Source organism: Lepidochelys kempii, chromosome 2, assembly GCF_965140285.1.
Source record: "Lepidochelys kempii isolate rLepKem1 chromosome 2, rLepKem1.hap1, whole genome shotgun sequence".
Lineage (NCBI taxonomy): Eukaryota > Metazoa > Chordata > Testudines > Cheloniidae > Lepidochelys > Lepidochelys kempii.
The window spans coordinates 259822056-259848220 of NC_136381.1; the positions used below are offsets into that span (position 1 = coordinate 259822056).

Sequence of the window (26165 nt, forward strand, 5' to 3'; positions counted from 1 at the left end):
TTTATCCAACATTTCCCAGGAAAGGGGGGGTGCAAGTGTTGGGAGGATTGTTCATTGTTCTTAAGATCCAAGGATCTGGGTCTGTAGTCACCTAGGCAAATTGGTGAGGCTTTTTACCAAACCTTGTCCAGGAAGTGGGGTGCAAGGTTTTGGGAAGTATTTTGGGGGGGAAGGACACGTCCAAACAGCTCTTCCCCAGTAACCAGTATTAGTTTGGTGGTGGTAGCGGCCAGTCCAAGGACAACGGGTGGAATATTTTGTACCTTGGGGAAGTTTTGACCTAAGCTGGTAAAGATAAGCTTAGGAGGTTTTTCATGCAGGTCCCCACATCTGTACCCTAGAGTTCAGAGTGGGGGAGGAACCTTGACAATGACTTAGTCACACACACGTTGCTGGACTCAATACAGGAATAACTGGATGAGATTTAATGGCTTGTGATATGCAGGAGGTCAGGCTAGATGATCTGTTGGTCCCTTCTGGCCCTTTATTCTAGAAATATATTAATTTAACCTGGACGTAACATAGATGAGGAAACTTGGTCGGAGCTAACAAGCCATGAAGGTTTGCTAGGCTGGTTCTACGGCTTAGCCAAATTAACATTGTGCTCAGAGTCATCCCTAGGCACGTGTAAAGTGACCAGCTGTACAGAGCCCTGTGGCATGGGGGCCATGCACTGTCAGCACCCGAGCTAGCTCATACCCAAGATCTGGCCTTCTGCAGCTTCCTCGCTTTGAAACAAGACCTTTGGGACCCAGCCCTGCAGTGACACAGGTTTCCAAAGACAATCTTTTGTCACGAGGTGCTGGCATCAACTCCAGTAACCAGGGTGCAGAAATGCTCCTGCATGTCCTGTGGACAGGCACCTCCCAACAGCTGCCACCTGCAAAACCCAGTGCCAGCCCCAAGCATATAAAAATGAAGAGAAAAACAATCAATTTTACCCAGTCAGACTGCCAACAAAACGGACTCAAGAAAGTTTACCTCCGGGAAGCCTAACAATGAATTCACTCGATTCCCTTCACTCTCCTCATGCCTCCCATGTCACCTCAGCCTCCCTGCCCATCTCACTCCCCTCAGGAACTATTTGTGGAGGCTGTTCTGTGGAGCATACACCCTTAACCTCCCTGCCATCTCATCTCTCTCTCGCTGCATGGAGTCCCTTATGGGTTGTGTACCACTGCGGTTTCAGAGCCATCCGCCACCTATGACACTGATAGGGGGAGCGTGCCCACAGCTGAATGGGAAGCTGGTAGCAGCAGATCACAGAGGCTCATCATTAAAAATGAAGGGATGTAGTCTAGCAGTTACAGCATGGACCTGGGAATTTTTAGGGGTGAGAGTAATTAACCATTGGAACAATTTACCGAGAGTCGTGGCGGATTCTCCATGACTGGCCATTTTAAAATCAAGATCAGATGTTTAACTAAAAAAGATCTGCTCTGGGAATTATTTTGGGGGGAGTTCCCTGGCCTCTGTTACACAGGAGATCAGACTAGATGACCATAATGGTCCCTTCTGGCCTTGGAGTCTATGAATCAGCGCTCTGGGTTCTGTTCTCAGGTCTGGATGCTCTGGGTAAGTTTCCTAGGTCAACACTGAAAAGCATGTACTAATTCTGGGTACCTCAACTATTGAGGGGTCCCAGCTTGACATACCCATGGCCCAATTTTCTGCAGTTCTGGGCACCCATCGCTCCCACTGATTTCCAATTGATTTCATTGACAGGAACTGCAGGTGCTCAGCACCTCCGAACAACCGGTTTCTAGGTGTCCTCAAGTTAGACACCCAAAAGCCAAAGCCCTCAAAAATCAGCAGACGTGTTGGAAAATGTGGGCCCTGAGCTCTGTGTGCATCAGCTGCTCCGCTGGTAAAATGCTGAGCACACTTACGGAGCTTGCAGCGACATGAGAATTAATGAATGTTCCTTGTGCTCTTTCAGACCTGCAAACAAATGGGGCTGCAAGAGTACCACAGACAATTATTATGCCCACTGTCACACTTCTGCAATTAGAAACTGATTAGTAGTAAATTCCCAGTTGTTTTTTTTTACATCTGAGATTGGATAAAAAAATCAATTACTAATCTCTCGCTTAGCACACCTGCTGCATGATATCCAGACTCTGGGGTAGGGCTTCAGTTTCCCAAGCCTCTCTTCGTTCCCTGTCTGCCACAGAGGAACACTTTGGGGGCAGCCAGCAGCAGCGAGCGACCTGGCCCCAGTCCACCCCGCATCGTTCGGGGGAGGAGGTTGGTCCAGAAAGAGGCAGGGCGGGGGCAGGGACTTGGGGGGGGCAGGGAGGGGCGGGCTGGGGCCGGGTTGCTCGCTGCTGCCGGCGCCAGGGCCCCTGCTAATCCCTGTGGCTGTCCTGGATCCCGTGTCCCCCAGAAGCGCGGGGCCCTCCGAAGTGCGGTAAGCCCAAACATTGGTAGAGCTGGGTCTACATTCTTAAATATTGGTGGAGCATGAGCACCACGGGCCCATATAACTCGCCGCCTATGCTTGTAGCAGGAGAATAAGTCCCCAGGTGTCCATATCAGAACTGAAATGAATCCATTTGTCTGAGAGGCCAGGTGATGAACTACCCTCACCTCTAGAAAGCGCAGGGCCGATTCACTGCTGTGTTACTCCAATTTTCCACCACTGTAACTCCACTGGACTCAAGGGCAGCACAGAACTGGAGCAATGCAGTGGTGAATCAGGACTTGTGCCTCCACTTGAAAGAGGAGGTACTCTTGGTGGGATAGCAGAGGGGAGGTTTCCTCTGCTGCTGCCCCCATAGTATATGCTGTGTGACAAAGACAGGACCTCATTCTCAGTGAGGGTGCTGAGCCCACTGCTTACCATGCTGGCCAATACTGTCTCATTGTTTCTTTGGACTCCCTGTCTCTCTGCCAGCATCCACATGTTGTCTTTTGTCTCACACTCAGATTATAAGCTCTTTGGGGAGCAAGGAACATCTTTTTCTGCATTTTTACAGTGCCTAGCACAATGGGGTCCTAGTCAATGACTGGGGCTACTAGGATCTACTGCAATACAATACAAATAGATTATTATTAAGAGTTTTCCATGCCTGGCTGTCAATAAATATATGGAAAGTAAAGGAGAAAGTGCAAGTCAGCATTTTCAGTGAATTTTCCGGACTGTCTCTCTTTCCAGCCTTACATAAACATAAGAACGGCCATAGTGGGTCAGACCATCTAGCCCAGTAGCCCGTCTTCTGACAGTGGCCTTTTAGAGGGAATGAACTGAACAGGCACTCATCAAGTGATCCATCCCCTGTCATCCACTCCCAGCTCCTGGCAAACAGAGGTTAGGGTCACTCAGAGCATTGTGTGGCATCCTTGCCCATTAGCCATCAATGGACCTATCCTCCATGAACTTATCTAGTTCTTTTTAAAACCCTGAACCTTCAGGATAATTAGGTGTATTTTGTATCTGTGAAATCTATTGTCACATCACCATGGTCCAAAAAATGAATCCACATCCTAATTCCTACATTCGCATGTTTCCCTCCATTGTTTCTCTCTCTCTCTCTCTCTGTCAATCCCTGGGCTTGCCAGAGCAACCCAATGCCCTTCGGAAAGAGCAGATTCTCTTTCTAAGCCACGTTAACATCTTCTCACCAGAGTATTTACTCTCCCATCAGAGAAATTATCCTGCCTTTGCTCCCTTTTATCCTTGATGCTGTGGGCAATTGCAAAAATTGATCTAGCTCAGTGTCTAAGAGCCATTTTCCAGTCCAGCGCAATAGTGCTGCAGCATTATACAGCACTGACTCAGGCGCAGAAAGAAACTCAGACCCTGGCCTCCTAGGGCCAGATGCGGAGCTCATTTGTACTGGTCTAAATCCAGAGTAACGCCACTGTTGTCGGTGGAGTTGTTCCATATTTACACCAGCGTAAACTGAAATCAGGGTACGGCCCACTCTTTAATTTTCATTGCTTCACAGAAGGGAGTATAAACCCTTCCAAACTTTAGTGGATTTGGGGAATTTTTCCCAAGAGACGAGGATTAAAGAATGTACGTTTTATATGAATTAAAATGGAGCGGAACAGCAAAAATATTCTGTGTACTAAAAATAAACCCCACTGCAGTTTCCATTAGACACAGGGTTTTTCACTGCCTACCCCAAACTAGCATGAATAGCTGAACTACTTTGCTCCAGAAGTGGCTGCATTTCAGTGGTGAGCTCAGTGAGCTGGATCTCAACTGGGCAGCAAGGCTAAGGCTCCTGAATGGGCTGGCTGGAAGACCGGTATAGGGCTCACTAGGAGGACTCATGGGAGCTACAGGAGTTTACATAACCTAAGGCAAACCTGCTAATATTTGTGAAGCTGACAGGATCACTGGGAGAGGCCCTGAAAACCAGGCCTCCGGCTGGTCAGGGGCACTTGGTTACCCTAAGCGCGCTGCATCTCACAGAATCTGGCCCTTTGCTTTCAGAGAAGCCAGTCATAAAATATTGGCAGTGAGGAGCAAGCACTGGGTTTGTGTGCACATTTAATGCCAACAGACGCTGGTCGTCGTCAGCCGGGATCGAACCTGAGATCTCCGGAGCTTAACGTATGTCTTTTAGGCAAGGCTGTAGCAGGCTCATCAATCGCTAGCTGGTCTAGCAGCCACTAGAGGGGGACAGAGTGCCACACCAAGCAGGCATGGATTACACACACACAAAATCGACCCATAATAGACTCAGTGTCTCGCAAAAGCAAAGCACGCTTTTTGAGGCAATTGACTCAGACTGGGTGAGAGGAAGGCAGCGCTGGATTATATCAAAGAGAGAGAGAGAGGAGTGATACCCTTAAAAGAAATGCGGAGGAACAGAACTGAAGGGGAAGATAGTGGATCCACAGCACTCAGTGAACCTGTTTCTCTCTTCAAAAAGAGACGAGAGGAGAGAGGGTTAATTTTCAAGAACTACATTCTCCATTCTAATACATACCACAGGTTGTTGGGACATGCTCCCTTCCAAACAGGGAGATCAAGAGAGTTGCTACTTAAAAGGTAAATGACAATAAGGGATGGGCTGTAGGGAAGATGGTTCAACTTTCTGCTCTCGTTACACATCATTTGAATCAGGAGTATTTGGAAGGACTATATCCTTCTTTGCTTGAATTTAAGAGGGGAGCAGCGAGAGGAGGAAAGGGAGATCTTCAGCAGGGCCTTAGATTAGTGGTGTCAGGGTTTCTCACATTACAGCTGTGTCCCACTGCACAGAGCTGGGCAGCAATGAAAGGCAATCCAACTGGCGTTGGAGGGTCTGCCTCAGAGTCCAGCAGAGGGAGACGATGGCATTGAGAAACTTGTCTTCGCAGCCCATGCAGGAGGAAAAATTAACTTTCTCTTAGCCCCTTGCTTAAGTCTCCATTATATGGCATCCCATTGGTAGGTCTCCATGACCATGTAGCATTTTCACAGTGACTGATGCTTACACTTGTGGAGCCTTGACATTAATTGGGATTTCCTGCTCCGCAGGGTGAATGCCAATGAATAACACTGAGTTCCTATTACAAAAATAAATAAATGAAAATAACCCTGCCTCCCACCGAAGAGAGAGAACTTTAAGATTCCAGAGATTATTTTAAAAGTTTCAACAAAACAAAATTTGGATAAAACACTGGGGGCTCATTGAATGGCACAGAACAGGTTTCTTTTCATTCCTATCCCCAGAAGTCCTGCTGAAGGACAGACTAAGGGTGGGACTCTTAGGCCCCAATTCCATACCGACTTGCACCCTGGTTTGTTTTATTCCCAGTCTGCATAAGGCCATGGAGAACGAGGTCATTGGAGTTGCGTTATTGAAGTGAACAAGAGTAGCCCCTGCAGCTTGTCAGAGGAAAACGCCAGAACATGGGTGGACTGACTCTGGAACTGATCTTATTCCACGATTACCTGACATTCCAACATGGACAAAACTGAAAGGAAGAGGAAAACGAAACATGCTTGAAGAGAACTGTAAAGGGAAGAAGAATCCCTTAATATTTAGATCACAGCTGCCAACCTTCATGTGGTAAATAAGCACCCCGACTTTCACAATAAGCCAAAAATCAAGCTAATCCCATTTCAAAGCAAGGCTAAAACAAGCCAATCCCTAAGAACCCTAACACTCTGTGTGACTGGATCCCCCCTGCATGCAGTCTGGGACTGTGGTGGGCCCACTGTGCACCACTGATATCAGATCAAGCTACGTCTGACACGGCCCCATCACTGTCACCCACAAATGCTGGCCCTTATCATGGGCATTTCCACCTCTTCAATAACCTGTTTAAAAATGGATCTTCTAGCATCCCTGGAAGGTCAGCAGGTCCAAGAGTTCATTATGTTTATTTAGGGATCTCCCATGACTGGGGTGTTGCTAAATGGACTCAATTAGGTTTTCCCACAATGCCGAGCGCTCTGGCAGGACTCATTCCTTCTTGGTGCCCAAGGAGAAGTTCCTCCTGATCCATCCTGTAGGCCTAAGCTTTCCTGCGATCTTAACTGCAGTTTTCCAATAGCCTACAGGGGAACAGCTCTTCCCGGGACTCAGGTAGGTCTGCAATGCAACTGGAGGATATAACTGCAGCACTTGCAGACATACCCAAGCTAACTTATCCTAGCTATCTCTCATACGGATAGCAGTAAGGCCACAGCAAGACACGTTCCAGCATCGGCTAAGCCACGTGAGTAATTACCCAGGGTCCCAGGCAGATCTGGACGGCCTACATGGCCACAGCTTCACCGCTATTGGGTCTCATGCTTGCTAAATTAAAGCTAGCTCAGGTAAGTTGGCAAGAGCTGCCCCCCCCCCCCCCCGACTGTAGTGCATATCCTCAGGGTGCTCTGGGGGAGTTCTCCCTGCTTCTCCCACAAGGAGCAGCTCCTCGGAGGTCAGCGAGCACAAGACTGGAGTTCCTTCCATATGTTTTTCTAAGTGCCCCCTTTCCCCATTGTAGCCCTTGATTTGGATTCACCCTCTCCCTCAGCATCCCTTTTGCCCATCTTTCGTGCCAAAGGCAGCATGGCCTATTAATTAGAGCAGAGGACAAAAATCAGGACTACTACTCAACGCCAGTGTTCTGAGCCACTTTCACACCACATGACATTTACACCACAATTGAAGTCACCAATACATTTGGCTTTAGGAGATTGACTTTACCTGCACTCTAAGTGACACCTAGGGGCCAAGCAGAGAAATTGCAGGTGTATATTCACCTTGAATATACTTGTCTTTAATGGGGCTCCCTTTTCTGATACATTAGAGGCGGTGGCTGGAACACACGCACTGTCAACCAATGGTTGTCAGCTGATTTCACTTGGCAGGCCATTTCTTAGGAGAGAAATTGTGTCATGGCTAGCTCCCCTCTTCATCCCAATTCCAAAGCTCCCCCCAGGCAAGTGCTGTATTACATGAAATAGTAGGGGAGGCTAAGAAAGGAAATAAATGTCACGCTCGACCTTCCCTAAAGCTCATTCATCTCAATGGGAGATTTGGGATCAGGCGTGTAACGTACTGGGTGCAGCTACTTGGTAATATCCACTCATTTTGTTCTAGGTAGGTTCTTATACTGCCCTAATCACTGTAGTATCAGCAGCTTTCACTAGTGCATAAGGGGTGTGTCTACACTGTGATAAAAACCCTGCAGCACGAAGCATCCAAGCTCAGGTCAGCTGACTCAGGCTTGCAGGGCTTGGGCTGCGAGGCTAAAAATAGCCATGTAGAAGTTTGGGATCAGGCTGGAGCCTGGGCTCTGGGACACTCGCTCTTCGCAGGGTCTCAGAGCCTGGGCTCCAGACCAAGAACGAACGTCCACGCTGCAATTTTATAGGCCCACAGCCCAAGCTAGCAGACCTGGGCCAGCTGCAGCCATGCCACGGGTCTTTTATTGCAGCATAGACATGCTCTAAGCAAGGTGACTAGTATTGTCACATGGGGTTCATTCTCTCATTGTCTCCCCAGCGAGAGTTGTGCGTGTAGTGTTTGGTTTTGCCTTGATAGGGGGTTGGTTTGGATCCTCCTCCTCCTCCCGCACTCCTTTTGTATCTGTGCTGCTCATTTCCTATCCCTCTGAGTAGGGATTTACCTTAATACCAGATTAGACATCAGCACAGAATTGCCCTCAGTGCTCCACTTCCCCAATTTCTTGGCTGCTTTGCAGTTTGATTCTAGGTATTTGCTGCTCCTCCAGGATCAATCAAAAAGTGAAGCACTGTTCTCTCTGCACCAAAGAAACACCCGACAAAGGAAGATATGGAGCAGCCATGCAGAGTGCAGGGATGGTTTCCTACACGCACTGAGTTGGTCCCAAAAGCCTCTGAAAACCAGAAGGGTGCCCTGGACTGGCTAGTGACAAACACTGCTGCTTGACGACTGACCGATATTTCACCAATGTGACACAGACATCTTCCCTGGGACTAGTGGGAAGTGATCCCTGAACAACCAGTTGAGAATCACTTCTCTAAAATATTTGGATGTCTGATTCAGAGCGGCCAAGGACAAGTCTCCCAGTGAGGTCAAGGAACCAGTTTCTCAGCTGGTATCCATAAGTATTACGCCATGGAAGTTGATCCTGATTTACATCAGTCATAGCTCAAGTCCAATGAGAGTTTTGCCTGAATCCTAACTACAGGATCAGGCCCAGATTTTGGAACATTTGCCGAGTCTGCACAACATCAACGAAAACCTAATCATGCATGATCTGGATTAGCGCACGGAAAGCCTCCTAATAACCCAAACACAAAACCACGCCAATTAGCATTTGATTAGCTGGAGAAAATTCTGAAAAAATGGTTGAAACCCATTATTAATAATCTCCTTAGTGTACTGCATGTGATTAATTGCAGTTTTATACTCAGTGGGGAGATTACACATTTCAAAGGGTGACGATTGAACAAGGGTGAAAAATTGGTTGTTTTCATTCACTTTTTAAATGTGGCTTCCAACATGCGCTTTCCAAATTGCAGCACCATCAGGACAATCTCTTAGCAAAAATTATGTGTAAGAAAGAAAGAAAAGCTTTGGGAAAAAAATGACACCCAACGTTTGTGCATGAATTCAAACACATAGCCTCAGACCATCACAGCCAGGGTACAACCTGACCTAAAACTATCCAGGGGTGGTGACCAAAGGGAATATCCATGTGATAGGTCAAGCCCTCAGCTGTGCATAGCTCCACTGAAGTCAAGCCAACTGACACCAGCGGAGGGTCTCTTCTCAGATCTTAACCCATAAATCTCATCTGCCTAAGAATCTATATCCCCTTTCTCCATATCTTTGTTTACTGACCTCTTCTCTGCCTCATTCTCTTCTCTATTTCTCACCCATCTCCTTTATTATCCCCCATTCTCTCACTTAACTTTAAGGTACCCAAATTTACTCCCCAAACTGCAGTAATGGCCAGGGGCACTGGAACAATTTGTATAGTGGGGAGCTGAGAGCCATTGAACCAAACTGTAATCCCTGCCTATAATGGAAGCCACTTCAAGCCCGGGGTGCGGCAGTACCCCCAGGGCCGCTAGTTCCAGCACCTGCGGGTAATGATTTTGTTGGGCTGAATCCTGGTTGCTGTAGGGCTGATGCGTGGCAGGAGGCCCTTCCTCCATCCCTAATACAACCCTTTAGCTAAGCACAGGGTAATCTTATCCTTCCAGTACAAGGAGTGCATTCTGTAGGGTTGTTGGAAGTCAACTTTTCTTATTGCACTTCTGTTCATTTTCCTGTCCTCAAATCCAATGAGAAACACTCATGGGATGGCCAGAAGCATGACAAGAATGACAGAGGGACAGGGGGACAGTGTTGGGTCTCTGTAGAAATGTTTTATGTCCAGTGGATGCATTGACTTTGCAGAGTAAAGAGAGGACAAACGTTATCTCTAGCTCTCTCTTGGCAAGGCCCTACTATTCAAAATATACTTTAAACAGATAAAAAGACTCTGATATATTGTACTTCTGATTTAATTTCAGGTTGGCTTTCAGGCAGGGATGGAAGCTCTTGCCTTCCCCCTCTCCCTCCAATCCACACATCTTCTGTATCTCTGCATTGCACCCAACTGTATTTAAAAGGCACCCGACTAACCCGAATTGGTCAAGCTGCATTGATGGGTATTTCATTTCTCTCCTGGACACAGAGTGAGGCTACCAGAACATAAGGTGCAAAATCTCTTATTATGGTGCTCAGTTTTCAAAGAAAACTCTCCATTAACCAATGGAAGAATCTCTTACAAAAGGAGACCAGGCAAAATTGAACTAGGAATAGAAGGACTCATAGTAGCAACTTCTGGGCTAAAGGGAGACCGAGGGAGCATAAGTAGAAATACCAGGACAGCATTCAGGGCAGCCACTTATAAAATGTACAGTTCTATAATTACCTGAACAGGTACTGTGCTATAAAGCATGAACATAGCTCTAATACTCATGATTTCCTAGAATGACTCCTGTTTTTATGCACTTAATTACAACCTACACTACAGAAACATTTTCAGCAATTCCTTATTCAAAAGAAAAGCAGCAATGATTTGTTCCCATTCAATGTGCAGTTGCTTAACTGATGAAAATGATCCTGGTGAGTCTCTTTGGCCCAGTTAAACAATACATTTCCTGCACTTTCCTTTATAAAGGTGAAGAAAAGAGCCCTTAATCCCCCCCCCCCCCGCCCCCTAAACACACACACAAAAGATTATTTATCTATGGTCAAGGCAAAGGTGAAGAAACAAAGCACTGTAGGAAATTCTCTATGGAACATGAAATAGGTGATGCCTTTAATGGCTGAACTAATTTCTGATAAGAAACCAACAACCATCTGCAAACACCTTGTTTTGTGGGTGTGCAATACAGACAAGTTCTCCTGAGTCCCTTGAAGGTCTGGTTTGATTTGAGCTGTGAGACAATGGAAAACAATTGTACGTGCTAAGACCCCAATTATCTATGCTAACTCAAGTCTTCTGTATTTTCTCCCAAAATACTCCTCAAACCTTCTGGAGGCTTAGACATCCCATGTACCATTTTGATACACAACCACATTTGTTGGCTCCTACTATATCTCCTAATGCAGCTACTTAAGCAGAGATGCCCACTAAGCTTAGTGCAGCTACAGAAAGTCCCCCATTTACAGTGCCTTGGGCACTCTCGCACGGCCTGCAAATGAGAACGGTACTTCGGGACGGTCATGGAGAAGGTTTCCAGGAGGTGGAAACCTGCTGAAGTGAAACCATGAATCAGCTTCCGAGTATGGTACAGAGCAGTCATCAGACCATAATGACTCTAGGGCTATGCCTGCCCTTACGGAGGTGAGCAAAGTACACGTAGTACGTGTGTAGCTACACGCTGCAGTGAACGACTCTGGCAGGGGGGAGGCGGTGCATGTTAGAAGAGCAGTGTAGACGTGGGAGGCACTGCTTGGGTGTGTAGAGAGCCTATGCATACCCTGGGGGTTGTGTAAGGCACTCTACTCGCCTAAGCTGCCTCACTGTCTATAATGCTATTTATTTATACCCATGTGTAGTGGGGCGGTCACCCTGCTCCAGCTCAGAAGGGGTTAAAAGCCAACCCTTGGAGAAGGCCGGGGCTGTGAGCTAAAGGCTAGGCTGATGGGGAAGGCAGCCACAGCTGGGGCCACGCCCCGATCAGGCCACAGCAGGCCCTATAAAAGGGCTGTGAGCCAGAAGCTCAGGCAGATTCTCTCTAGCTGTAGAGAGAGAAGGACCTGGCTGCCTGGGAGAAAAGGGTACCTGGAGTGGAGCAGGGCTGGGGGAAGGCCAGAGGAGCTCCAGCCTGGAAAACCTGCAGGCCTTGCTAAAGGCTGAGAAAGGTACTGGGGCTGCACAGGTGTAGCCTGGGAATAGGCAGAGGCAGCTGGTCCAACCCCCTTGCCCGTGATGCGTGTCTGCCCCAGTGAGCGGGGGCTAGATGTTGACTGGCAGTAGCCACTGAGGCAAGGAGGGGATAGAGGGTTGGGGGTTCCCCTGGGAAGGGAGACCCAGAGTGTGGGGGCACTGCCATGGGGCAGCACCCCAAGGTAAAGGGGCACTGGGGTCTGGGAGGGACATGGAGGCCAACGGCAGGCAAGACACTGGCCTGCAGAGGGCACTCAGGGCTGGAAAGAGCTAATTCCTGAGATGACCAGCAGGAGGTGCCGTGCCGGTGAGTCTCGCCGTGCTACACCGTGCTAGCTAGCCGTGCAGTGTCTGTACTCTACAAGCCACTTCTAGTGTGGACGTACCTTTAGAAAGACAGACCTTTAAACAGATGTCTTGATGCAACCCAGAGCTTTGCCAGTGCATCCCAACTACCCTGCACTCCTTGCTTTGCCAGTGCACCCAGCCACCCTGCACCCTCAACCCCGCTGCATCTCCTCAATGTCTTTGAGGAAAAAAAAAATATATAAATGGTTCCTGGGAAAGGAGGGGTAATTAGGAGGTAGGGAGTAGGGGAATATGATAAAGAGAGGTTTGGGCTGCAGTGAGAGGAGGGGGGCTATAGGGAGGCAGATAAAAGGGGGAAGAGTGGTAGAGAAGAAGAGAGGTTGGAGGCTCAGGAGATGGAGCCTTGGGGGTTAGAAGGAGTGGAGGGGTGGGACAGTGGCAGGGGGACTAGGGAAAGATAGAGGCAGGGATATCTGTCAGTCCCACATTCTCCCTTCTTGTGTATGCACCCAGCTCTGGGGGACTCTTGCTCCTCTAGGGGGTTCTGGGCCCCCCTCCCTGCCCCTCTCATGTGGTTGTGATTTTACTAAGAATTTCGACATAGTCCCACATGACATTCCCATCAGCAAACTAGAGAAATGTCTTCTAGATGAAATTACTAGAAGGGTGCACAACTGGTTGGAAGACCGTTCTCAAAGAGTAGTTTTCAATGGCTCACTCTCAAAGTGGGAGGGTGTGTGTAGTGGGGTCCCACAGAGGTCAGTCCTGGGTCCGGTAGCATTCAATATTTCCATTAATGACTGGAAAGTATACTTATAAAATTTTGAGATGACACCAAACTGCGGGGTAAGGGGTTGCTAGCTCTTTGGAGGACAGGGTTAGAAGTCAAAATGACTTTGACAAACTGGAGAATTGGTCTGAAATCAGCAAGATGGAATGCAATAAAGACAAGTGCAACGTACTTCCCTTAGGAAGGAAAAATCAAATGCACAACTACCCAATGGGGACTAACGGGCTAGGTGTTAGTACTGCTGAAAAGGATCTGGGGGTTACAGTAGTTCACCAATCGAATGAGTCAGCAATGGGCTGCAGCTGTGAAAAAAGCGAATATCTTTCTGGGGTGCATTAACAGGAGTGTCATATGTAAGACACAGGAGGTAACTGTCCCGCTCTACTCAGCACTAGTGGGGCCTCAGCTTGAGAGCTGTGTCCAATTCTGGGCACCACAGTTAGGCAAGATGTGGGCAAACTGGAAAGAGTCCAGAGGAGAGCTACAAAAATGATCAAAGGTTTAGAAAATCTGACCTAGGAGGAAAGATTTTAAAATGGGCATGTTTAGTTGAGAAAAGAAGATTGTGGGGGAGGGACTTGAAAACAGCTTTGAGATATGTTAAGGACTCTTATAAAGAGGAAGGTGATCAGTTGTTCTCCATGTCCACTGAAGGTAGGACAGGAAGTGATGGGCTTTATCTGCAGCAAGAGAGATTTTAGGTTAGATATTAGGAAAAACTTTCAAACTATCAGGATAGTCAAGCTCTGGAATAGATTGTGGAATCCCTGTCATGAGAGATTTTTAAGAATAGGTTGGACAAACACCTGTCAGGGATGGTCTAGGTTTACTTGGCCCTGCCTCAGTGCTGGAGGATGGACTAGAGATGATCCCTTGAGGTTCCTTCCAGCTCTACATTTCTGTGATCTGGGATAAGGGGGGCCATACCCATCTGGGGATGTGTGAGCCCATGTCACTGCCCCCATGTGAATACCAAGATCTGGGGCTCCAGGTCCATCTACAGGGGTTGGAAACCTCCCCCCTTGCTCCTCTCATTTGAGCCAGGTTTGGGGGCAGTTGCCCCTTTGGGAGGGTCTGAGGCCTCCTTCCTGCCCATCCACCCCCACATGTGAATCAGGATCTTGGGACGTTTTGCCCTTCTAAATGGGGAGTTGAGAATGGGTATACTTTTTCATGTCATGGGCTCTAAAGCGCTCAGGACAGGGATAGGAACCCCCATTGAGATGGACAGAGCTTTTATTTCAGGTTGCATACATCTCCATGGGGGTGTTCTCATTCAGCTGAGAATATCCACTGAGATGAATGGGCCACTGTTTCCCTTTCAGAGCTTCCTGTGCTGAGGAGGGATGTGCAGAGGAGCACGAGAGGGTTTCTGTGCAGCCACTCTCTGGTTACCTAGGCAGTTTGAGGGAATATGTGGATGCCTTGACCCCACTGCTATTTCTAGTCTGAACCTTTGTATACCTGTGCAATGTTCCTGGCTACACATTGTCTGTTTTAATAGCATGTGTTTTTATGTTATGGGGAGGTTTACCCTGAACACAGCAGAATAGTCAGCAGCTGATCTAACCAGAACTTTTATTATATTGGATGGGGATGCGCCTAAGGCAGAGGACTTGCGGGGTAGGCACGGGGAGAGCAGTTGTGGAGGGGTGAGGCAATGAGGTCAGATGGTAGACAAGTCTTGGACGGGTTGTTTGAGGAAAATCTGTATTTTCCTGGCTCTGGGGAGGGAGGGGAGTGTGTAGCAAGTGGCTACGGATCAATGTGGTGTTTCCAAAGACACCCGGTGCAGAGGTTTGGATTTCAAGCCCAGGCACCTTGACGGCTGCGGGAAAAGGAATACATGCAATGCCAGGCTGGCTGTGTATTCTGGGCTATTCCTGGATCACACGGTTGCAGAACTTAGCGGGAGAGCACAGAGTACCCCTGGCATAGGGATGACTCACTACAGGTTGATTTGGCTTAGTATGCAAATTGCAGGTCAAGATACCTACAACTGCCTAAACAACTCTTAACACCACATCCTTTCCTGTTTAAATTTCCTAGTTTTTTTTTTTAATGACAACCCCCACCTCTATTAGTTCAGAGTTAAGGTTGCTTGGTGGCATGTCGTCTCCTTGCAGGAACTAAGCTGAGCGAAACTCAATGTCTGAAAACTAGGAGATGTACAGGCCAGGTCACCCACACAAGCTGAACTGTCCTTGTTCAGCAATGCGCCCATATGTCCCCTTCCCCCACACATCCATTTACAGCCCATTCACTCTCCCTTACAGGATTCCACATTAAAGGACAGACAAGGTGTACGCTCACCATTAGCCACATCCTTAGAAATAATACAATAGACGGACAATTTAAGAACCACTTCACAACCTCTTACAGCCCCCTCACGCTTCTTCAGAGGATACCATCTCAGACTTACGCCTTCATGTCACCATCATTAAGGCATTCAGATCCTGCCATGTTCCACCTCACTGCCAATAGCATCCAAATAGAAGTCCTATGCCCTGCTACTGACAGAACCTGCCCGATTCTCCATAGAAATGAGGCATACTGCATTCTGAAAGCAAACAGCATTGCTTCCCTTTCCCCCCCACCACACCGTTTGGAGGGTGGAAAACGTACATCTCCTATCACAATCACAGCTCTGTCACACACCTCACACTAATCCACACATCTCCCACACACCCTCTACTGACCAGAGCTAACTACTGCCTCCACTATTCAGTATAGCTACACCTAGCACCGACCACAGTCACTTTACCTGGCATTTATGTTGATAATAAATCCAACTCATATCCCAGCTTGCTACTGACAGTACTCCCTTAGTATCCTGCAAGGGGATGACATGTCATCAAGCTAGCTTAACTCCACATTAACATAGCTTTTTTGCCATTGAATATATATATACATACACACACGTATATAAATCGGTAGGGTTTTTATTTTAATTTCGGTGGGGAGGGGAGGTTTTATTTCTTTGTAAATTTGATGGCAGCTCAGTATATGAAAAGCAAATTAGCAACGGAATTTCCAGAACCCTGATCACAGAATTCACTCTTATTTGTACTTATTGGTGAGTCAGAATCAAGGATGAGTAGAACTGTTTGTTAACATGTCTTTGCTTCATGAAATACGTAGGGGAAAAAAGAATTTGCCACCATAATGGAGCACACAGGATAGAGAGCAAACCTGGACCTGCTGTTTTATTATCCCATCTGAAAGTTAGCAATGCCACTTGATAGTTCTCAGAAAAAAAATTACAGGGTAGCTTACAGGAGAAGATTTTAGTTACAATCACAAGCTGCTCTCTCTATCTTAGCTGAATGGAAATGTCTGTGTACTGACACTTGGTAGTTTTCATCTTCTTGTCTGTAGTGCCTTTTGGATCAATTCTGCTGGATCATTTGAGGGTTTCCATTGTTACTGCATCTGCCTGCCTGAGTGCATGGGTTTTTGTAATAGGCACAGCTGGAGTTGAGGCATTAGGGTTCAGGAATATGGATTATATACTGGAGTTCCCAATGTTTCCTGCATGATCTTTCTTTTGGTGGCAACTAGGGGGTTAAATTCACCTCTGGGGTAACTCCATTAAGACCAGTTTGGCTCAGAGGATCAGATGCTGAGCTGGTGTTAAGTCAAACTCCACTGAAGTCAACGGTGCTTCACTGATTTGAGCCAGCTGAGGATCTCGCCCACTGTGTTTAGAAGACCAAGATCCACTACTTCATCATTTGATTCCCAAGACTTTACAGAGATTAAATATGCAACACACAAATATGTAATGGTTTCTAAAGGGTAACTGCCCTCAAACCAATAACCAAGTATCTTCCTTCTTCATGTCAACAGGATAACAGCTAAGACAAACATTTGACGTAGCGAATTTTGCAGTAGGAGCATTTTTGTCTATAGTCCAAGGAACCAGATAAGAGAACAGCACCAACACTTACTGGGGAATAACATCAAACTATTTCTTATCTGTACCTCTTGGTTCTATTTAAAATCGATCATAGTGTTGTGCCACAAGCAGAAAAGAACTGAATTAAGCGTTTTAGGGTAGAAATAACTTGCATTGGCACAAGAGATCTCCAGATCAATCCTTCACTCTATGGTCGGGTTATCTGCCCTTATTCGTGAGATTGAGTTACTGTTATATTCAGTTGACTGTGTACATTATGCAAATAGTAAAATAAACACAGTCAACTGAATATAACAGTAACTCAATCTGCAGCAGAACCCAGTCTGGAAGTAAAGGGCGTCCTAGTAAATTTTAATAAACTATCTAAGTGAGACATCTCAAGTAGAAGTAGCCCAAGTGTGGGAAGCGGAGGAGTCTCCAGGAATATCAGATGTGCCCTGACTGTTTTCATTGACATCTCTTTCAAACTACAGAAGTAATTGCATCTCTGCATTAAAATCTTAACAGTTTCCTGCTGAAATGTATTTAGGAAAGTCTGCAAGCTGGTTATTAAGCATTTGACTTTACAAGCTGTCTTGAACCCAGACCTCATCCTGCAAACTGTCTTTGTTCATGTGAGCAAGGAGTTGAAGGATTGGGTGCATAGCTAAATACACAGAAGAGTCTAATTTCTCTAGACATCTGCTACAAGCTGTCATTGATGCTGAACCCTAAATAAGCATTATTGAAAAGTGGTGCAAACATACCCCAACTATACTATACACATGTATAAATGTTTCCATTTAACACAAGTTTGAAAGGGGAAAAATCATGATCCATTTCACATGACTATTGCAACTAGATTTTTCCCATGCCGTCTCTGAATATTTGTGATCACGTTATCCTGGCAACAGCATGTAGCCAATGCGGGGCAGTAATAACTGTGCCATAGATCTTAGAGCAGGGTATTTCGGGAAAGTTTACTGTGAACACAAGGTAAATAATCACCACCCAGGGACATTAGTCAGAAAAGACTGACCTTCCAATTAAATTAAGAAATATTGAAGACACAAGTTATGAAGAGTATCCGCATGGAAAAAAAAATTTTAGGTCTTTTTGTTCGGGGCACAGGAACTCCACTTAACCTCTCTCCCGGCTGTCTTTAAGGATGCAACTAGTTAATAACCATAGCATGCTGTTTCCATCAAGCCCTTTGGGAAGTATAAAAACTCAGAAAAATCAATGAAACCAACTTCCTATACACACAGGGAAAATGGAAGCTTAATATTTCCTGTTCTTTTATGTACACTTACACGGAAGGCACATTGGCAGCTTTTAGGGCCAGATTCCTAATACCCCCACTCTTGCTGAATTGTGCCTGGCTCCTTGAACAGTTCCATTGATGTCAATGGTACTTGCTTGTGAAGTAAAAGAGTATTCATTCTCAGGAAGGATGGCAGGATCTGGCCCCTGGAAGGGCATAGCACATTTCACCACAAAGAGCACAGCTTGCAGAAGGTTAATCCTGCAGCCCTTACCTAGGTGAACCTACTGCTGACTTCACTGGGTGGCTTGCCAAAAGAAGGGTTGCAAAATGAGGATCCTGCATGGATTTTCAGGAGTTCTCAAATGGGAGATGCTGCTCCCTTTTGCAAATCTGGCCATTAACCCATAAAAAGGAGGGGGGGAATCCACTTCCAACAAGTTTAAAATCAAGCTCTAAGAGAGACCCAAGGTTCCCTGAGACCCTCCCTCTTCAGATTTACTGACAGATCCAAGTGAATTTGAACCCTAAGAAAATACTAAAGCCTTATTAACATGAATGAATTCCCCACAAGGACAAGGGCACAGTGAAACTTCCAGGGATGCAGAAAGACACATTAACAATCTTCTGAAAAAGGATGCTAACCAAAGTACCCCACATACATGGAGCTAGCATTCAGGGCACTTAATCATCCAAAAGCTCCTAAACAGATTGATCAATGTTGACCAGAATGAGGGGAAATGAATGCCTGAATCTACACCCTGAAAACAAACCCCTGTCAGACATGTGCCGATTATTAAACTATTGTTTAGTTATGAAAATATTTATAGCCAGCTGCAAACAATTTGTACAATACACGTAAGACTGCACTTTACCGTGCTGGTAAATTTGATCTGTCTAATGACATCCTAGGACAGGCTCACCTGAGTTCCTGATGCCTTAAAGCACTGCATCCGTTCCTGACTAATAAGCAAACTGCCCGTGAAGTTAAGTAGATTCGGCACCTCAGCCTATGCTGTCAGAACAGGACTTCAGGGCGTTCCAGTCCATTCTAATCCCTGTTCAGACACACACTGTTCCCTCCAGAGGGCTGGTTGTTCCAAAGCACATCACCAATTTATTAATTAAGACTGAGGACAGAGCAAGCCAGAGAGATAATTACTTTAATTGAAATGTGCACAAACCAGGATCACACTTTTAAATACCTAAGAAATTCAGTGGGCATGTTTAAATGTCCTTGTCTCCTTAAAAGACATGGAGTGTTTTCGTCTCCACATCTGCCTGAAGAAACATATGCAAGTGTTTAAAAGGCCAAGTTTATGTTAAAATCGGTATCACTCAAGACAGGAATTTGTATGCATCACTCAGAATGTGCAGGGTATGTCAATTCCCAGCCAAACACTTAAGAAACTGCTTTTTATGAGGATGCATTCAGGGCCTTCATAAGAGCACTTTTCTCAGCGCAAGCTGCAGACAGAGAAGAGGGGAGTTTGTACTTACGGGTAGTGTTGTATTTGATCCCGTTGAAAAACTCCGGGCAGGGTCTCTCCACCAGTTCCCCAGCAGTGGTCTGGGGCCAGCAGGTTCCTATCTGATCGGTGGTGGCATTGCAATATGGACCTTCACATTAAAAAAGAGAAATGAAAGAGAAGCGATTGAGAAAGCCCCGAAGCAACCCGTTCACATCACAAAGCAAAGTGTGACTCTAAGAAGCTTAACCCCAGGCTTTTCCAAGCCCTGTTATAGGCTAACACATCCTACCATCAAAGCCAAGGAAGGGAACAGGGGAACTCCTGAAAAAAGTATCCTGCAAAGCATCTAGGAGGCTGCAGTTGGCATCAAATTCGTTGATGATGATCTGAAATATGGTCGCATCCATGATTCGCCCCCTGGGGCTGTGGGATCTGAGCTCCCTTTTCAATCTTTCCCTCCCTTTCTTTTCTCTTTCAAGAGAAATCAAAATCTGAACACTTTGCAAGCTCCTGTGTGTGCCTTGCACAGAAGGGTGGGCTGCAATCCGGTGTCTGGCTCTGCAGCTAAATCCTCCAAGCGCTTCTGCTTTAAACAGCAACTCAGTAACCAATAGAATCCAAGCAAGTGCGGAGTAAAGGACAGACCTCTCTCAGCTAGCCCCCCTCGCTTGGCAGCTTTCCAGTTCCTGCTGGCATTGTCAGCCTCGCCATTCTGCTTCTCCCCCCCTTCTCTCCACACACCCAGGTTTATCATCAGCTGTTACTGGCTTGATGATTACCCCTTAGCAAGAACATTTAATGTGCATTAAATCAGCAATGAAATCTCAAAGGAAAGTGACACAGTGAAATTAACCTCTCGTCCATCTGCAAGTGAAGCAATTTCTGCCTTTCCTGTGTGGATGGGTGATGGATGGTATGGACAGGAGCATGGGGATGGGTCGGGGAGAGATATCTACTCAAGGTCTGGGCGCTTTGGAAAAGTGACAAGAATTGGGGGTGTGGGTAGAGGAGGGGGACTTTGGAGGAGAACCGTGAGGACGGGAGGTACTGGAGCAGGGGGTTGGACTAGATGACCTCCTGAGGTCCCTTCCAGCCCTGATAGTCTATAAAGCAAAGGGGATGCATAGATCCACAGGCCAGAAGGGACCACTGTGACCATCTAGTCTGACCTCCTGTACAACACAGGCCGGAGAACTGCCCCAAAATAATTCCTAGAGCAGATTTGGTGAAAAACATCCCATCTTGATTTTAAAATGGTCAGTGACGGAGAATCCACTACAATTCATGGTACATTGTTCCAATGGTTAAATAGCCTCATTGTTAAAAATCCACACCTTATTTCCCGTCTGAATTTGCCTAGCGTGGATCCAGCCATTGGATTGTGTTAAACCTGACTCTGCTAGACTGAAGAGCCCATTATTTAAATATTTGTTCTCCATGTAGGTAATTATAGACTGCGATCAAGTCACCCCTTCACCTGCTGTTGGTTAAACTAAAGAGATTATGCTCTTTGAGTCAGTCACTATAAGGCACGTTTTCTAATCCTTTAATCAGTCTTGTGGCTCTTCTCTGAACTCTCTGCAATGTATCAACATCCTTCTTTAATTGTGGGCACCAGACACAGTATTCCTTCCTCGCTCTGCTATGTTCTGCTTCCCCACCTTGACTGCTCCAACTCCATGCACAAGCGAAGCAGCCAAGTGCAGGAGGAATATGACCATCATCCATGCATTTGTATGCTTCAAAAAAGCTTTCAAGACCAAACCTTAGTGGACACTCCTAAGTTGAACTGGGCAGGAGATGGCTTTCCCAGTCTACAAAACTTGTAGATTTCACACTACTTCCCATTCCACATCCAGCAAAAGCCAAGCTCTTTGGAATTTTTTTGTGAAACCCAGGGAATGGTTACCAGCCCCAGAATAGTCAGTAGCCTGGTGGTTAGGGCACTCATGTGGGATGTAAGTGACTTGGGTTTAAATCGCTGCTCCAAATCTGGCAGAGCAATGAGCTGAAGCTGGGTATCCCACATCCCAGGGGAATGCCCTAACCACCAGCTTGTTGGCTATTCTTCTCGGACGAATCTCTTTCATATCCTCGAACTGCAAAACCTTTCCGATAAGAGTTTAATCAAAACCAGACCTTTCCTGCAAAAGGTTTCTGCGAATTGACATTTTCCAAAGAAAGAAAGAAAACTTTTCCATCTGCATACTCCCAACTTGCAGGCTGCAGTACTCCTGGGTCCTCAAAAGTGATCTGAAGGCAGACTGAAGAATGTTGTAAGTGAGAACACTTAACTGAGGCTCTGCACTATTTAACCCTCAAGCTGAACATCGCTGATCTGTAGTTAGTGTTTTTTAGGCCATGCACCCTCAGAGGAGTGTGTGTGTGTGTGTGTATGCTTTTAGTTTGTGAGAGGAAAGCTTCTCTTTGTTTGCAGCGGTGTAGTCTAGGAGATTGCTAAATCTGGGATTTATGAGACGTGGATTCCTTTTGTGCTTCTGCCACAGACCTGCTGTGTGACCTTGGGCAATTCACTGTAACGGTGCCTCTGTTTCCTAGCCCACCTGTCTTGTCTGTTTAGATTGCAAACTCCAGAACCTAGTTGGGATCTCTAGGCACTACTGACTACAAATAAAAGTAGTAATAAAGAAGCAGGAAAAGAAACGGTGAATTAATTAACCGCAAGTAAATATGGGTGAAAAAGGGTAACACTGATGCTTCTGAAAGCACGTTAGCATCATCATTCGGAAATCTGAAATAAGCTCTAAATTGGTTTCTTATCTAAAAAACTGCTCTCGGATACCATCCCCATATAAGACAGGACATATGTTTGCCTCTTCTGGGTCTATCTAATCTTGATCATTTCATTCCGACTCCCTCATCACCAGGATGTTGCTATAAAAGAATGTACAAAAATATAATCAAATGCTGGCATCAACCAAGTTATTTAAATATCTGCACCAATTTAAAGGGAGCAAGAGAAGCTGCTGATACAGCACATTCTGTGGTGCACCTGATGCCCTCAAAAAGGTTATTCAGATCTCACTAGTTGCCAGGGGACAGCATCCTGCCCTCAGAATGGCCGATCAGCCAATGCAAGTTTGTACTGGTTATCAGACCACAGCCAGAAAATACTTTGTATACTTAAGGTGGATGCCCTGTGTGTATATAATGGTTTAGGAAAATGAAACATGAGTTGGAAGATAACAATTAAGAAATATCCAGACACTCATCACAGTTCACAGCTTCCTGAATAGGAGGTACACATGTAGAATTTCACAGTGCATATCCCCCAAAAATTCTAATTCCACCCCCACACCACAGCCCAGCAACAGCCTATAGACCAGAAACCTTTTTACCTGCTCTCATCACTACGTGCATTTCCATAGTAGGAACACAAGCCATAGGACTGGAATATGAAGTACAATATTGTGGAACCTCCCCTCCCCACCCAACCCCTGACCTCCTATAGTCTATAAACTCTGAGCAGCTTCAATTCTTGCACCCATTATTAAACAGACATGCCAACCTCTTGTCTTCAAAGACTCCGCTCTCTCCAACTACCCACCCTGGCCGAGAAACCACAAGTCTCATACATTATTTTCTATATACAGTCAAGAAACAACTCCTTTGCCATCCTACTATTTAGCACTCCTTCCCTACCCTACCTCACTATTAAGTAAAGCCCAATTCATCCCTCCTATCTAACCTCCTATCTAGACGGCACATATGAGATTGTACCTTCCCTATTCCCCTTCCCAATGTAAGTCAATGAATCGACCTTCCACATACAGCCTAGGCTACAGACCAGCATGTACACCAGTCATCAAAACAGACGAGCATGTTATCCTTCTTTAGTAAATTAAATATGTACTATATTTTCACGTGTTCTCAATGGATTTTCCAAACCAGTATAATCATATCCCTATTAGATAGTTGATGGGCAGCTGTTCAAGCTTGATTTTGGAAGTGCACTGTGAGACTGAATTGCAGGTATATTTGGATCTTTTACCTATCTTTGCTTGATTGTTCTCTTTCGTACATTTAAATACTTGGATTCCTTTAAATATAACAAGGGAGATTTTTAAAGGCACCATGAGAACCTAAAACCCCAACTTCTCCTTTGTGGCTTTTAAAGTTTCCCTCAGCATTTGTTGATGTCCTTTAGAGCTCACAGGGCCTGATCCTGATGTCAGCACTACTCCTCACCTGAGTAAGGATTGCAGGATCAGACCCTTAATAAAAACTATTACTTTATTGACTTGCCTCTAGACCCAATAAATGTGGTGGTTGCATCACAGTGAGGATTTCAGGACTGGTCCTATTGCTCTGAGCTCAAACTCAAGGGCAACCTGATGCTAGCTGGTGAAGGACTTGCCCCTAAGCTTTGTCTTCAGACAAGCCAACAGTGATACAAAGCGCTAGAAGACAAAACTCCTAGACTTGAAGGCAAATGGGGCATGCTCAGATGGCACCTTGCAATACACTCAGATACCACAGTGATGGGCACCATCAATGAACCTTGAAAAGTCATACACCCACACATCTAGAAGAGAAGCATTCCCGATGATGCTAACTTAGGCCCACATTTTGATACTTTTACTCACACTGAACAGCACCATACTCCAAGAGTATGCCCTTGGAAATAAACAATTAAAGTGCTACTCATTTTATCAGAATCTGGTCCTTACATTCATTCACAGAAGCTACATAGGGTCCAGATTTGTGAGTTTTGTTCTAGACAGATGGATATTAAATGTAGATAAATACAGAGCTCTGTTTCAGCTGATAGGGTCATTTTTAAACAGAAGACAATTTCCTTATTAGTAGAAATGAAATATGACTGTAGCGAGCAAGACACCAAAAAAACCAATATGCAGATTTACAGTGATGAATCTGCAACTTCATTGAAGTTGGAAATATTTACTGCAAGTGTAAAAAGATCCTAACAGCATAAATAATATATGGCTCCAAACTACATGCTGATATATTTCATCCAGAACATTAATGCAGTTGTCATTCTCTACAGCTATAAAAGCTGTACAAGTGAATCATGAGGAAAATGATGAGGCATTGCAAGAGGATTAGAAGAACACACTTTAAAAAAAAAAAAAGGCAGCCTAAGCACATTTGTGAGCTGTCAAGATTTTTTTTAAAAGGTGATTTGAATCACCGAACACAGGAAGAGACCACAGTGACCCTCATTTCAACAGATTATTTATTCATACCAGGCCAACAGCAAGGTAGGTGTTTCACAGACAAATACAAAAACAAGGGGTCAGGTAGTGGAAGTACACTTATTTACACCAGTTGTGGATCTACCACAAAAGGTTAAAATGTAAACAATGTACAGACACAAAGAAGCAGCGGATGGGTGGTCCCAGAGCAAGTAAATGAGCCCCGATGATTGTCAAGCGCTTTGTAAGTTCCACTATTTTTTTTTTTAGCACACTGGAGTGTTGTTGGATAAAAAGCTCGGGATCAGACTGTCTTGCTCCGTGTACAGTTTAAGTGCAAATATGGCTTTGTCACCGAGTTGCACAACACCCATCGTAACACGCACATAGGAACTGTGTGCACACTGCAGCTTGTTGCACAAGGAAACTGAGTCAACTGCGTTTCTGTTGTCTACACCTACCCTACAACTTGTTTGTATCAATGCATTCTGGCCAGCTATCCCATGTGGCATTCTGTCCCCTTCTGGGGCACTGAGGACACAGGTGCACCCAGCAGGACGTGAGGCAAGGTACTCCAGAACGCCTTAGCGCTCAGAAACCTGGGAGGAAAAAAGGAGCTAACAAAATCGTAGGAACATAGGAATTGCCAGGCTGGAGCAGATCCATGGTCCATTTTAGTCCAGTATTTTGCCTCCAGCAGATGCTTCAGAGGAAGGCACAAGAATCCTGCAGTCCACTGGTTACACAGGCAGTTAGGGCATCCTGACTACACACATCATGATCAGGCCGACAATCCTGTAGCAAAGGGCAAGACACTTAGCTGCTATGAATACTAAGAAATAACAATACTGCGTGTGGACAAAAACCAGGCCACTCCCTGGTTACAAACTCAGAAGTAATAGGGTGCACAATGCTTCCCAAAACCTATTATCCCAACCAGCTCAACTCCTCATTCATAAATCTAAAAGCCAGAAAAGACCAGTCTGACCTCTAATTGCCTAAAGAAGTTCATAGACTGCATTACAGGTGGGTGTTCCACAATAGGGCTGGGACACATTGGCAGAGCATTTGCGGGAACCTTGCCCTGCTACTACCCAGGCTGTTCTTTGCCTAGTGGCTTTTGGTCTCATTACACTAAAATCTGAACACTACACAAGCACTAAAATTCTCTTTTTTTAAGAAAAATCCCCATTTATAACATATTAACAGCTCAATAGGCAGACTATTTAGCGCAAGCCATGCATTAGCCAACATGCAGAATTAAAATGGACACTAGCTCGTGGCTAAGCAAAGAGCGGAGTGGTAGTGTGTAAGGATGAGGAGTTCTGTTCTGGGTTTGCCTGCATGACTTTGGGTCTCAGACTCAGTTATTAAGGTCAGAAGGGACTATTACGATCATCTAGTCTGACCTCCTGCACAATGCAGGCCACAGAATCTCACCCTC

The 26165-nt window shown here is 45.7% G+C and overlaps 1 protein-coding gene across 3 annotated transcripts in view; it reads right to left on the reverse strand.

Annotated features, from left to right (window-relative positions):
• The window catches only part of CRHR2 (corticotropin releasing hormone receptor 2), a 246297-nt gene that overhangs the window by 153134 nt on the left and 66998 nt on the right, over nt 1–26165 (reverse strand). Inside the window, exons 1-2 of one of the 3 annotated variants that reach the window (XM_073334747.2) lie at nt 20398–20474; nt 19573–19692 (exon numbers count right to left, since the gene is read on the reverse strand). In XM_073334747.2, coding sequence (XP_073190848.1) covers nt 19573–19692; nt 20398–20473 — 196 coding nt within the window. In that variant the 5' untranslated portion in view covers nt 20474. Of the gene's footprint in view, nt 1–19572; nt 19693–19833; nt 20116–20397; nt 20475–26165 lie in introns of those variants that run through there. The other 2 variants (XM_073334746.2, XM_073334745.2) reach the window with 2 other exon arrangements.